Source organism: Dama dama, chromosome 6 (genome assembly GCF_033118175.1).
Source record: "Dama dama isolate Ldn47 chromosome 6, ASM3311817v1, whole genome shotgun sequence".
In the NCBI taxonomy this organism is placed as follows: Eukaryota; Metazoa; Chordata; class Mammalia; order Artiodactyla; family Cervidae; genus Dama; species Dama dama.
The window spans coordinates 25,318,800-25,333,057 of NC_083686.1; the positions used below are offsets into that span (position 1 = coordinate 25,318,800).

The 14,258-nt window shown below is 38.8% G+C and overlaps 1 protein-coding gene across 1 annotated transcript in view; it reads left to right on the forward strand.

Annotated features, from left to right (window-relative positions):
* The first annotated feature begins 1,714 nt into the window (after nt 1-1,714).
* The window catches only part of NUP54 (nucleoporin 54), a 29,833-nt gene continuing 17,289 nt past the window's right edge, over nt 1,715-14,258 (forward strand). The window contains exons 1-4 of the mRNA XM_061145760.1: nt 1,715-1,961; nt 5,540-5,623; nt 5,715-5,861; nt 13,746-13,972. Of these exons, the coding sequence (XP_061001743.1) occupies nt 1,895-1,961; nt 5,540-5,623; nt 5,715-5,861; nt 13,746-13,972 (525 nt within the window). The 5' untranslated portion in view covers nt 1,715-1,894. The remainder of the gene's footprint in view (nt 1,962-5,539; nt 5,624-5,714; nt 5,862-13,745; nt 13,973-14,258) is intronic.

Below are 14,258 nucleotides of genomic sequence, written 5' to 3' on the forward strand. Positions count from 1 at the left end.
TTACTGGTGCTCAGCTGTAACCTCTTCTCACTTGATCCTCTCCCCCTGACAATCCCATTGGCTCCCAGGCTTCAATAACAACCTAAACATCATGGACCTCTCAGTTTAACCTCAGTCCCACATATCCAAGCACCTGCTGAATACCCTCAACCAGCTTGTGCGCAAATCCAGTAAGTAAAGCAAGGAACTCATTTTTTAATTTTTCCTTATCTTCCTCCCAAGTTCCAATGTCATCACAGTAGCTGGCCGTACAAGCCAGGAACCAGGGACTCCTGCTGGACTCCTGCTTGCCTGCCTCTCCACACCCATCAATCATTAAGCCCACCTGCTCTTCGGTCTCCATTCCTGTTGTCCTCATCCATATACCAGTGTTCTCACTGAGACTCCTGGAATGACAACTTTTAGAATTATTTAATTACTCACATTTTCGAAACCTGTAATGGGTTTTATATGGCAAAGTTTTCCGCCACCCCATCTCCTTGCCACCCAATTCATCTTCTCAGAAAACCAAAGTTACTCATTTTTAAACACGTTATCTTTCCAGGTATATTTTATACAAATATGTGTAATTACATATTCTAGCCCTCTTTCTCCCCACCGAAATTGTAGCATACCATACTCAAGGTAGTGTTTACGTAATTTATCTTTGAGATCTTTCTTTTCAGTACACAGAGCTTTACTGTTCCTATTGCATCGCTGAATAGTATTCCTTTGTATGAATGCAACTATTTAGGCAGAACACTGTTTCCAATCATTTGTTATTATAAACTGTTGTAACAGATAACCTTGTATTCCATTAATTTTGCCAAATAATTTACAAGATAAATTCCTGGAAGTAGCATTGCTAGGTCCAAAAACAATTTTAATAGACATATGGCTTTTTTGTTGGTTTTATTTGTATTAAAGTTACAAAAGCACATAGATTTAAGAATCACATAATTCTACAAAATCTCCACCAAGAATTCTTTTTTTTTTCCCACCAAGAATTCTTTTCTCCCTCTATTCTCTTTTTCTAATTTAAATTTATTTTTAATTGGAGGGTAACTGCCTTACAATGTTGTGGTTTCTGCCATACATCAACATGAATCAGTCATAAGTACTGCTATGTTCCCTCCCTCTTGAACTTTCCTCCCACCCTACCTACCAAGAATTCTACAAAACAAAAAAACCTAAATTCTCAGAGGCACTTCTTTCTGCCTTTCTCCCCCCGCCCCACCCCCTGTATTACCCCATAACTTTAAGTGACCTGGTGCTTGGTTGAATGTTCCACTGACTCTCCAAGGGCGTCCTGGGTAGCTCAAATAGTAAAGAATCTGCCTGCAATGCCGAAGACGTGGGCTCGATCCCTGGGTCCGATCTCTGGGTCGGGAATCCCCTGGAGAAGGGCATGGCAACCCACTCCAGTATTCTTGCCTGGAGAATTCCACGGGCTGAGGAGCCTAGCGGCCTACAGTCCATGGGGTCGCAGAGTCGGATGCGACTTGCTCTTTCACATTGACTTTCCACTACAGAAAAGGACGATTTAGCTTTCTTTCCTACCCTGTCTTCATTAGACACTGGCATTCAGCCTGCTTGCACATCTTTCCCAAGGGGGCCTTCCTAGAGCCGTTTTTTTAAAGGCTCTCGGGCGACAGGTCACAGCAAGCTTCCCTGCATCTCAGCTAGGCTGTGCAGCTCCCCGCCTAGTGAAGCCACAGGGCTCCCGGAAGCTAGCCGGGCCGGGGGCGTTCCCTCTCCACCTCCACCCCCTACGCCTTTCCAGCATTCCGGCCTGTATGGCTAGGCCAGAAAAGAGGCGGAACTCCCTGATCTGGAGGCGGTTTCCTCGCCGGATTGAAAAGCGGAGTGCACCGAGTGTCGCGGGAGCAGCACCTTGGTCCCTTGCTCCCGCGACATGGCCTTCAACTTTGGTACTCCGTCTGGCACTTCAGGTACCGCTGCAGCCACCGCGGCTCCCGCGGGTGAGTGACTTCCCCGGACCTTCTCCGGGCGAGGAGGGGAGGTCTTCGGTCCGGCCCTTCGGTCCGAGACTCTTCGGCTTGGGGATCCTGGGGTCTCCTGCCCGCGCGGAGACTTTGGGGGCTTCGGAAAAGGGCGGGCGGCAGCCGAGCGGGCGACGGCGGCTCCTGAGGAGGCCGCGGGAGGGATGGGGGCCCAACCCGGTGCTCGCGCGCGCGCGCGGGGCCCCACAGGCCCCTCTCCTCCTAGGGTGCGTTTCCCGCCATCCGGGAGTCGGGCTCAGAGAGACCCGAGGCGGCTTCTGTCACCCTTTGCCAGAGACCCGTCCTCCCTCCCCTCCCCGCCGCAGCCCCCAGGACTTGCGCGAACTCTTCGCGGGTTTCCCGCTGCTGGGTCCGGCGAGGATCCGGCTGGGGAGCCTGAAGCGCTGCCCGGCTCCCTCCGCCCTGGCCCTTTAGCTTCTCGCTGCGGGACTGCAGGCTTCTGCCCTTCCTCCTGTCCCCGCCTCCTCCTCGGCTTTCTTAACTCAGGTTGGAGCAAAGTCAGGGTTTGTCTTTGTTCACTTCTGTGAAACCTCCTGCAGACTCTTCTAATCCTTATCTTGCTTTCTTTTTCTTCTTTTTTCTTCCCCCTCTCCCCTTTTAAAATTCTGTTTGTTTCTTTGCCTGCACGCCTATCAGGATTTGGTGGGCTTGAGACTGCCAACTCCACCGCCAGTGGGTTTAATTTTGGGGGTTTCGGATTAACTGCTAATCCTGCAGTGAACTTTAATATTGGGAATTTCGGTGTTTCTACCACCTCGGCGACTCCGTTCAATTTTGGTAACAGTCTGGCAAGTGCAGGTAGATATGCGGGTCGTCTGTGTAACGAATGTTGGGAGCTGGAGTCCAAGAATATTTTGTGGTTCCAGAGTTTGAGAAAGAACAGCAACTTGTCTAATAAGAAAAGAAAAATCATTTCCTAACGTCGAATCAAAAACATTTGTATTAAGTTTTGACTCTTAAAAGATTTGGTTTGGGGAAGTCTTGCAAGTTATTATATAATATTCCTTTGTTAAATTTGCATTTGATTGAGTAGATTTGAGTGATTTGAAATTGGAGTGGATTTTTATTTTGAGTGGAATACGTCTTCCAAATTATTAAATATCTCTTTTCAAAATATAAGTTTAACAGTCAGGCCCATTTTCCTGGAATTCTTGGACTCCTGCGGTCTTTTTTTTTCCATTTTTCCTGCATCTTTCATTGGAAATTCATTTGATTGTCTTTGTGTTTCCTGAGAGAAACAAATCTTATACGAACAGCAGCAACCTGTCTTGTTTTTTTTAATCTGTATAATAATAATAATGTCTTTCTTTAATAAACTGAGCAGATTAGGATACATTTCTGTAAGATACTGTAATTACAGTGAGAATCCCCAGTTCTTTACTGGATTTTTTGAGAAATGATCAGAGCAGTTTAATTTATCTTCAGATAGCACTGACTTCTAAAAATGTAGGCTAGACATCTTTGCACTAAAAAAGATAATTATGAAGATTTTGTATCCATATGGATCATTTCAAGCTCATTGAAAATTCTGCAAAACACAAACTATGTGTGTCTATATATATATATATATATATATGAAAAAATTTTAAGTAAGTCTCTGTACCTAGCATACAATGACCCTATAGAAAAGTCTTGTTCTTCAGCTGCTCGTATATGAATTTATTGTTCATATTCTCTAACATATGCCACTTATGCCCATGCCAATTATATGCATTTGGTAAGCATGATTTATTCCCTAAGACCTATTTGAAAGTCTGGCATTTTGTGCAGTCACTTGTTACTGCAATGTGAATATGACCTTGGCATTTGATTTGAAAACATTTTGAAGAATACTTGAGTATTCCAAAGATTAAACAATCCGTTATCATTAGGGTATATTTAAAGTGGTCACATATCACTGTTTTTGGTATGTTTACTTTTCCTTCTTTGCTTAAAATTGGCACTGGGTAAAACAGAAACATTATTCTGAAATTTGTGTTTCCAAACAAACCCACCCAGCTTGTAACTCAACAATAAATAAACCAGTTGGTATTTGCTTGATTTCGTGTTCATTTGGAGTTGTCACTGTTAAGTTTTGAGTTGTGATAACTGTTTTAACTACTTCTACGTATCTTCATTAACTTAGTCTTCAGCAAAGGATTGCTTGAAATTCTTGTATACTTTTTAAATTTTATATCTTAGCAGATCCATTATTATTAATAAATATTTTTCATATTATGGAGCATGTTAAGATACCAGTGCTTTTATTGTATAGCCAATTCAGAGTAGTTTTTCTGTAACACTTAGAAATAATGAAAAAGATTAGGAACAATATTTAGTACTTTAGGTGATTTTTATCAAAATGTTTGCAGTTTGCAGTACCACAGTAGAATCTACAAGTAAATAGAGTATTTGGTTGTGCCTGGATGCAACATATAGTCTATTCTTGAATAATTTTCCCAGTTAGACTCATGTAATGACTACCAATGGGCTGTGGGGTTTTTTCCTTTTTGTATCTCTTACATTACAATATTAATGAATCTCTGTCTCTTATGCCAGAAATATATGAGACTGAAAGTTAGAATCCCAGAAAGTCTGCAGTGTAACTCAGAGAGGACTAATGGTTCAAACATCTGTTTTAAAAGGCTTTTTCGGCATCTCTTTGGTAATCAGAGACTGACAGTAAGGGGAGAAAAAGCAATTTTATATTGGCTAGCATTCCACTCCACTCGTATGTCAAGTTGCATCGGTAAAGATTAATTTTGTCTTTAGATTTATCTGAAAATGAACTTTGTGTATCTGTCAGTTCCCAAACTGTGGTGCAGGGTCTGGTGATGGCTCTGCTCTCCTTTGAGGCCACTACAGCCTTTGATTTTTTTTTTTTCCTTATCTCTTCAAGAAGTAACATTCTTGTTGTATAAAAGTCATTATATTAGGATGTTTAATTTGAAAAGTTGCTTAGTCTTGATGGAGACTAAGTAGAAATGTAAGTTAGAATATAAATTAATTCACCAAAACCAAGGTTGCAAATTGGCAACACAGTCTGCTGATATGATGTTTATCACACTGTCTTAAAAATATTTGAATTAGTTGCAAAAAGTCAGTTGAATTCGGGTTTTAAATGATGTAAATTTCACATTAAAAAATCTAAATTTTTCTATTTCTCTTGGGGAAAATGAGAACACATATAACACTACTCAACTACCATTCTCCTGTAGCAGTCATCTGCTGGAATTTAGGAACTGCTGCCATTTCGAAAAACTGCCCACATTGATCAGTTCCACCAGTCAGTAAACACCTAGCCTGTTTCATTAATATTAACAGCCTGTGTCTTGTAGACATTTGTTCCTGCTCTAAAAGTACAATCATTTTAGTGTTTGTTACACAAACATTAACCAAATAGGCTTAACATGTTTTCTCAGCCATAACTTAATCACCTCTTTAGTTGAAAGGTATATATTGCCTTGTGGCAAATACTTACATAATTTAGAAAAGAAATTACCTCGTATGTATTCAAAAATTCTTCATTTCTATTTTATTTATGCTTTTTTAATTAGGTGGGTTTGGAGGATTTGGGACAACGTCTACCACAGCGGGTTCTGCATTCAGCTTTTCTACTCCAGCTAACACAGGCACTACTGGTAAGAAGATATAATGTATCATTTGTAGAAGAAAATGAGCTACAGATTAGCTATCTTTTTTAACTTAAAATTGCTCATTTTTCATTCAAAGGATTCTTTGGCAGTACTCAGAACAAAGGTTTTGGATTTGGGACTGGTTTTGGCACGACAACTGGAGCTAGCACTGGCTTAGGTACTGGTCTGGGGACCGGACTTGGATTTGGAGGATTTAATACGCAGCAGCAGCAGCAACAGACGAGTAAGTACAAGAGGTTTTCATTTTCAGATATGAAACCATGACCATATAATATCATTTAGTGCACTGTTCAAAACATTTGAGTAGATACCTTTTTTTTTTTGGAGGAGTTATAAATATCATATTCCACAGGATTCCAAAAGCTATTTCTCATGTTCAAATATAGTGATAGCAACTAGGGGAAAGACAGATTGGCATGATTATGATTATAAGACCTCTGTGTTTAGTGCCATTCTATTAAAGTTTTTGTTGTTGGTAAAAACAAATGCATGTAAAGCTGCACAGAAATACAGCTTCACAAATTGTATATAAGATGAATGACCTTTGTAGCCACTGGCCCATGTCAGGAGGTGGACCGCTAACCAGGCACTTCGGAAACCCTCCACATTCTTCTCCTAGTCATTTCCCCATCAAAGGAAATAGTTTTGCCTTTTATGTTGATCACTTCCTTACTTTTCTTTGTGGTTTTGTTACTCAAGTGTGTGAACAGTAGTGTTCACTTTCATTTGTCTTAAATCTCTGTAAGTCCCCCTTTTTAGTTTTCTTTTTTATTTTTCAATTTGTTGATGAAATCAGATCATTTATCCTATAGAAGTTGACAGTCAGGACTTTATGATTGCATTCCTTTTGTATAGTTAACATACCTTTGTCCTCTGTATTTCTTGTAAATTGGGTTGGATCTAAGGGGTTATTTGTATTGATCACTCAGTTTTTTATTTGTTTGCAAGACTACTTTATAAATAGTGTTGTATTTTTTTTTTTCTATCAAGAGGCATATAATATCTGATTGTCTCTATTTTCTGTGATGTTACCAGTGGCCATTGGTGATGATTGCCAAGGTCCATTAATTCATTAGGGGTTGCCAAATGGTATTATTCCAACTGTGTGCTTCCTTTTCCATTTATTTGTTGAAATAACTTCTGTAAAGAGAAACTTCTCCTCATCTACTATTTGAATAATTCTTCTCCTTTATTCTTAGCTTTCAAAGTAAAGATTTGGTTCCCTATCCTTCTTCAGAGGTAACCTTTTTTTTAAATGTCAGGAACTGAAGTTTTTAAATTATTTGATATTTTTCAGTCCATTGCTGTTTTCTGTATAGATGTTTAAATTGTTCCATCTTTAGCCAGTGTAAACCTCTTCAGGTTGGTTCCCAAGTCATGTTGGTACACAAGTGTAGAATTAGTCTTTGATAGCTTCCTTACTAGCTGATGTGGCAGTATGTTCCAGGGTTATCCCGTATGTATGTATGTATGTATGTATGCATGCTTATATGCTTCGTCATTTGGTTGTGTCCGACTCTTTGCGACCCCATGGACTGTAGCCCACCAGGCTCCTCTGTCCGTGAAATTCTCCAAGCAAGGATACTGGAGTGGGTAGCCATTACTTTCTCCAGGAAATCTTCCTGACTCAGGGATTGAACCTGGGTCTCCGGCATTGTAGGCAGATTCTTTACAACTGAGCCACCAGGGAAGCCCTTTATCTTGTATGGATTAGTATATTTAATTATCACAAGAACTCTATGAAATAGAACTCTTTATTACCTCCATTTTATAGATGGAGAGAGGTAACTGAGAGAATTGTGCTTTGTCCATACGTCTTCTGAGATATACAGGAAAACAGATTCAGGTTCCTTGACTTCCTCTGTAATGCTCCTTTTGCTTTTCTGCAGTTTGCTGCCTCCTAAAATTACTTCTGTTTCATTTTTCTTAGATGACTCGATTGATTGGCTAGAATTCACCTACTCAGTCATTGGAAGCTTAGTAACTTATTAAACATGAATTTCAATAATTATTAACCAATAAAATGAAGAAAATAGAATTTTTCATTCTTGTGTTATAAGAAAGTAATATATCTTTCTCACTCTCCTCCTGCAACAATATGAAGTTAGATGGAAATCCAAATAGTTAAGAAAAAGAAAGGAAAAATGAAAGTTTTTCTTTGTTTCTTGACATGAAGTCTCTTCAACTATGTTATTATAGTTACACTTATTTTTCTTTGGAAAAATGGGAGTTTGAATCTGGTGCTGTTCATTTTCAGAATGAAAAGGGTTCATTCTCCTTTAAGTGTGTGTTGTTATGTCAAGACTCTGGGTATATAAGGTATATATACTGGGTTTATAAGGTTGCTCATAATCTCTAGGGAGATAGAATAGCAAACTTTCAATTAGATTGTCTAATAAACATTCACTTATAAAAAATAGATGTGTGAAAGCACTACAGTACACCATACAAAGTGCTTTGGAATGTAGAGGAAAAGTCGAATCTTAAGGGACTTAGATGGTTGGATAAAGTCAGAAAAGGATATTCTAGGCAGAGGGACTGACATGACAAAGGCATGAAAGCCTGGCACAGTGTGGTGAATTTGGGGCCTGCTGTTGTAAGGAGTTTGAGTTTACTCCACAAAGATTGTGAAGCTTTTGCATCATTTTTAAAAACTCCTATTTGTATGAGGCACTTGCTGTCTGATATACCTAATCTCGGTTATCTGCTGACTTCCTGGACAGGACCTCTTATTCATTGAACACTTTGGCAGTTGGTTCTGAGTTTTTGTGCATGGCTCAGTCAGTAAAGCATCTGCCTGCAGTCCAGGAGATCTGGGTTCAATTCCTGGATCGGGAAGTTCCCCTGGAGAAGGAAACGGCAACCCACTCCACTATTCTTGCCTGGAGAATCCCATGGACCGAGGAGTCTGGCAGGCTATAATTTATGGCATTGCAAGAGTTGGATACGACTTAGCGCTATCTTCTTCTGAGTTGTGCTTTTTGACTTGTGCTGTCAATCTTGAGTTATTTTAGCATTCACATACCTATGTACGTAGACAGTCATGCCATCTACCTTTTATTCCAAAGACCTTCATTTCACTTTAACCACAAATCTTACCTTGGACTTTGGCAACTGCTGCTGCTGCTGCTAAGTCACTTCAGTCGTGTCTGACTCTGTGCGACCCCATAGACGGCAGCCCACCAGGCTCCGCCATCCCTGGGATTCTCCAGGCAAGAACACTGGAGTGGGTTGCCATTTCCTTCTCCGATGTGTGAAAGTGAAGTCGCTCAGTCGTGTCCGACTCATAGCAACCCCATGGACTGCAGCCTACCAGGCACCTCCGTCCATGGGATTTTTCAGACAAGAGTACTGGAGTGGGGTGCCATTGCCTTCTTTGTTGGCAACATCTGAAACCGTTCTATAATTCCATAATTCACTAATGTAAACATCCCACAACCTTTGCTTTTTAAGCCTACCTTTTCAACTACTTTCAACATAGCTGTTCTTAGACCTTGTTTTGATTTTTAGACCACTGACACTTTCTACACTTCAGTCAGCTCCTTCACTGTTCTTTCTAACTAGTGTAAGAGTCCTTGTCCTTCCATTTCAGTCACTCTTACCAAGACGCTAAACTTCCTTATCCTTGTATCATGTTTCCCTGAAAGAACAACCTGAAGCCTGTGTAAGCCCGGTATCTATCTAGATACCGCTTGAGAAAATCATACAGTACAGGAGATTGAATAGTACCTCCAGATTCTTAATCACCAACCCAAGTTGGGCCCTCAACATTGCTTGGTAATCCTGTGAAGTTTCTATTTTCAAATTATTCTCCTGCTTTCTATAAGTTATTTTAAGCCTTTATTCTCTTCAAATCTCAAATTTCTCTGTTCTCACTTTTAGCAGATGGCCTTGACCTCTACTTCAAAGAGAAAATAGAAGCCCTCATTGTAATTCCTTCAGCTGCCCATTGCCAAACCTAGTTTATCTATCTCCCTCTGTATCCATTCTTTTCTCTTTTTGCCTGTGCTTTAGATCTCATATCCTCCCACCTTCTGGGGCCGCATGTGCTGTGGATTATTTTTCCCAGCACCCCCTTGCCCCATTCCACCTTTTACTCCCCACCAAAAAAAGTCTTCAGCTTCTCTATCCAAGGATTATTCTCATCCACATTTAAATAGTCTGCAATTTCTTTTTTCTTTAAACAGTGAAAACAAAACAACTTTTATTTCACATCTTTCTTCGGCTGTTGCTGCCTATCACTCTCTTCTGCCCTTCATAATCTACTTGGAACAGATGTGAAAGAATGGGATCCCCTGCTGCTATCTTCAGTTACCTCTTAGACTACACTGGTTTCTAAATTCTTTCTTTACCCAATCAAGTGTGTGTAAGTTGATCAGTTGTGTCTGACTCTTTGCAGCCTCCTGGACTGTAACCCACCAGGTTCCTCTGTCCATGGAACTCTTCAGGCAATAATACTGGAGTGGGTATTATATCCCCTTCTCCAGGGGATCTTCCTGACCCAGGGATCGAACCCTGGTCTCCCACATTGCAGGCAGATTCTTTGCCATCTGAGCCATCAGGGAAGCCAAATCAAGTAATTAAGGTCATTAATCTCTCAAATCCACTGAACATCCACTGTTCTTGAACTGTGAAAAAGTCTAAGATATAAAAATAGAATAGTAAAATGACCCCATAGTCTACCAAATAGATTGAACAAAAATCAGAATCTACCACATTTGCTCTCTCTCCTCCTTCCTCGTCTGTTTTTTTTTTTTTTAATTGCTGAAGTACTTTAAAGCAAACCTCAAACATATCATTTCACTCTTATTTTACTGCTTTACTGTACTTTTCTCTTTAAAACCATGGAGTCATTCCAACTCACAGCTCCTTGGTATCATCTAATACCCGGCCTTAATCAGATTCCCCGTATGTCTCAGTAAAGTTTTCCTCAGTTGGCTTGTTCAAATCATGATCCAAACAGAGCCACACATTTACTTTCTTGTTATGTCTGCTAGTATAGAGAATTCTTTTCAGTATAGATAATTTCTTACTTAAGGTTTCTTTTTTTTTTTTTTAACCTGGCTCGTGAATTGTTGAAGAAATTGAACCAGTTGTGCTGTGAAATATTCCTTATTCTAGATTTCTTTGTTTCCTTGTAGAATCATTTAACTTTATGCCTCAAATTTTTGGTGAATGAAGTTAGCTTTTAGGTACTTTATTAGACTTAAGTTTGACTTTTTAGCATGAATATTCTGCAGGTGGTGCTGTGTGCTTCCTGTTAAGAGGCTGTCTGCTTTAGAGATGCTAAGATTGACCAGTTGGTTCAGGTGGTGAGGCTAACCTATAAAGTTCCCCATCATTCTTTAACCTAATGGTTTCGTTAACTGATGGCTATTGCCTCAATCAGTTACTTTATCAGGAGTTGCAGAATGGTGACTTTCTAATTGCGCCCTGTCTTCCACACTGAAATTCTTCTGTAAAAGGAGTTTTTCTTCATCCCTTTACCCCCCAAGACTGCTTGGTCACCCTGAAATAGAATTTGTATAGGAAAGGCATAATAAATTCTTTGTTTTTAATTGATAGTATTTGTAAGAAGTTTTTGGTTCCTGATTATTTCCAGTGGTATCCAAGAAGTTGAGAGTTTTCTAAATTTTTGACTTTTAAAAATTATCATTTTGAATGCATGAGATTAATAAATTGAATATGTTTGAGTTGGTTACATTCATTATTCTTTTTGATGCTGAGATTGTCACATTTTTGGCCAGTGTGAGCCCTCAGCTTCTGTGATGGTCTGGTCTTTTTTTCCCCTCCTAGCCTGTTGGTAGTAGTCCGTATTCCTTTTGCCAGCTCATCTTCCCCTCCTCTTTGACACAGAGATTTGCACGTGCTGTTATTCTTTGCTGCTGCCCCTGGCCTGGCTGACTACTTCTTTTAGACCTTAGCTGAAGAATAGCCTTCTCTTGACCCTTCTGCCCCAGTCTTGATTAGCTCCCTCATTTAGGACTCTCAGAGCCTCTACTTCTTTGAAGCACTTATCACAATTGTGAATATTTGTTTGATACGCTCAGCTTGTTTAAAGAACCAGTCTTGTTTACCACCATATCCTTAGTTTTTGCCTCTCTGTCTGACACTTAGGAAATATTCAATAAATAACTGTTGAATGAATACATGGTGCAACAATGAATGAAAGTATGTATTAACATATATGTATGATATATAAAAGCAGGAGAGACTGTATTGTCAGGAAATCTAAGGGAGAATAGTTTTCAAGGAGGATATGTATTCCATGAAAGTTGGAAGATTTTCAATAGCATGAGGCTCTGCCCTGAAAAGATAGAATGGTGTGAGAAGTCTAGTATGGTAAGGCTTTGAAATAATCTATTAGATTTTGTTATTTGTGTTTCTCAAATGCCTACTTGAGTAGACTAGTGTGGTTGGAATCCAGTGTGAAGTGTAAATTAGTAACGATGATAGTTTGCTAATATTACTTAAAAAACTGAAGATGATAAAGCATGGGAATTTTTTGTTGGAGGCTACAAAGTGAGCTTATAGTAAATCAATATTCAAGTCTTCTGGCTTCTAGTCTACTTCTTTACCATTTTCATAAATGCCCATTTGGGAATTAATAATACTCATGTGGAGGGTAACAGCAGCCTCTCTTTAGCCCTATAGAAGCCCCATTGGCCTTGTGGTACTTAAAGTCTTTAGAGCTGAAAGAAAACTTAAATGTCACCCAATATAGTGGTCCTAAAACTTGGGCCATTTTGGTATTCATGATTTTTCTTTTCTCTAGTACTATTTGTATTATTGTTAAATAATTTTCTTTAAATCAATTTACTTTTAAACATTAAATGTGTTTATTTTTAAAGAAAAGTTAATACTACTGTTATAAATGGAAAACCTGTATCACTTCCGATAAAGAAACAATAATTGAACTTAAGTCCACAAAAAATATAATAGTGTTAATTCTAGCTTGATACCTTTGCTTAAGCTCTTGAGTCTTAGATTTGTTCTCCCTCTTGTTAAAAAGTGAGATAAGCAGATGACATGAGATGACAATTATATATATATAATTAATTAAAAGAGAAGTTTTTGTTACATGATTTACTGCATTTAGTGATTCAACTATTGCTTGACATCTATAGTTTCATGTACCAAAGTTATTTACTTATCTAGCACTTTGGAAATTTAACAACTCAGCCCTTTAAATTTTTAACACGGGATAAGTGACTTGTCCAAAGTTACACAGCCAACTAAAGCTTTAGCTTAGGATTTGCCCATTTGTTGATTTTTTTTCACTATATATTTATTTGCACTAAGAAAAGGAAATTGTTTATTAAGCTGATATTACATAACATTGATATAATATTCTTTTTGCTTATTTTGTGTCCTCCAATTTATATATATAGTATAAATATAACAGTAGTAAATGTCATTTAAAAAATAATTCTGCAACTTCACAGACTTTAACCTTTTTTTGGTGTGGGTCTAGTATTAATATCATGAATCTTAATTTGTGTCTAATGGAACTGGCTGCATTAAGATGATATTATATATGCCAGTTTGACATTATAAAGATTATCCTAGCATATTAGTTTTATATTATTGCCGTAGCTAAGTGTCACAAGCTTTGTAACTTAAAACATAAAGTAGTATGTTAAAACATAAAGTAGCTCTGGAGATCAGAAAACCAGAAATAAGTTTCACTGAGCAAAAATCAAGGCACTGAGAAGACTGCATTACTTTTGGAGGCTCTAGGGGAGAACCCATTCCCTTGCCTTGTCCAGCTTCTGCAGTCCACATTTCTTGGCTTATAGCCCCTTTCCCCATCTTCGAAGCTAGCAGCGTAGCATCTGCAAATCTCACTTTGACTCTGACCTTCCTCTTCCCTTTTAAGGATGCTTATATTATGTTGAACTCAATCTGATAATCCAGGATAGTCTCAGCTTAATTAATTGAATCATATCTGCAAAGTCTCTTTCTCTGTGCAAGGTAACATATTTACAGGTTCTGGGGATTAAGATGTGTATCTTTTGGGGCGAGGTGGCGGGGTTTATTCTGTTGACTGTATCTAGGATCTGGATTGATTGATTAAAAACAAACTAATTTGGGGGTAAATTTTTAGCATTAGGTGGTCTCTTCAGTCAGCCTACACACGCTCCTGCCCAGTCCAACCAACTGATAAATACTGCAAGTGCCCTTTCTGCTCCAACACTACTGGGAGATGAGAGAGATGCTATTTTGGCAAAATGGAATCAACTACAAGCCTTTTGGGGAACAGGAAAAGGATATTTCAACAATAACATTCCACCCGTGGAATTCACACTAGAAAATCCCTTTTGCCGGTTTAAGGTATTGATACTGCTTTTGATCATCACTTGAAGAGTGTATGAGAGAATGTGATATTTGGATTAAAATAATACTAAGGAAACAATTGCTTGGTTTTTTTTTTTTTAGTATTCATTGAACATGGTACAGTAACACTTTTGTTTTAAAAGTACAGAAATATAAAATTGAGATAAAATTGAGTAATTTCTTACATATGTGTGATTGAGATGACTAGGATATGACTGAAGAAAAGTGTGACTAGAGAGTCATTTTTAACAGGAAAAAATGTTAAATGGTCTGCTTGGCACTT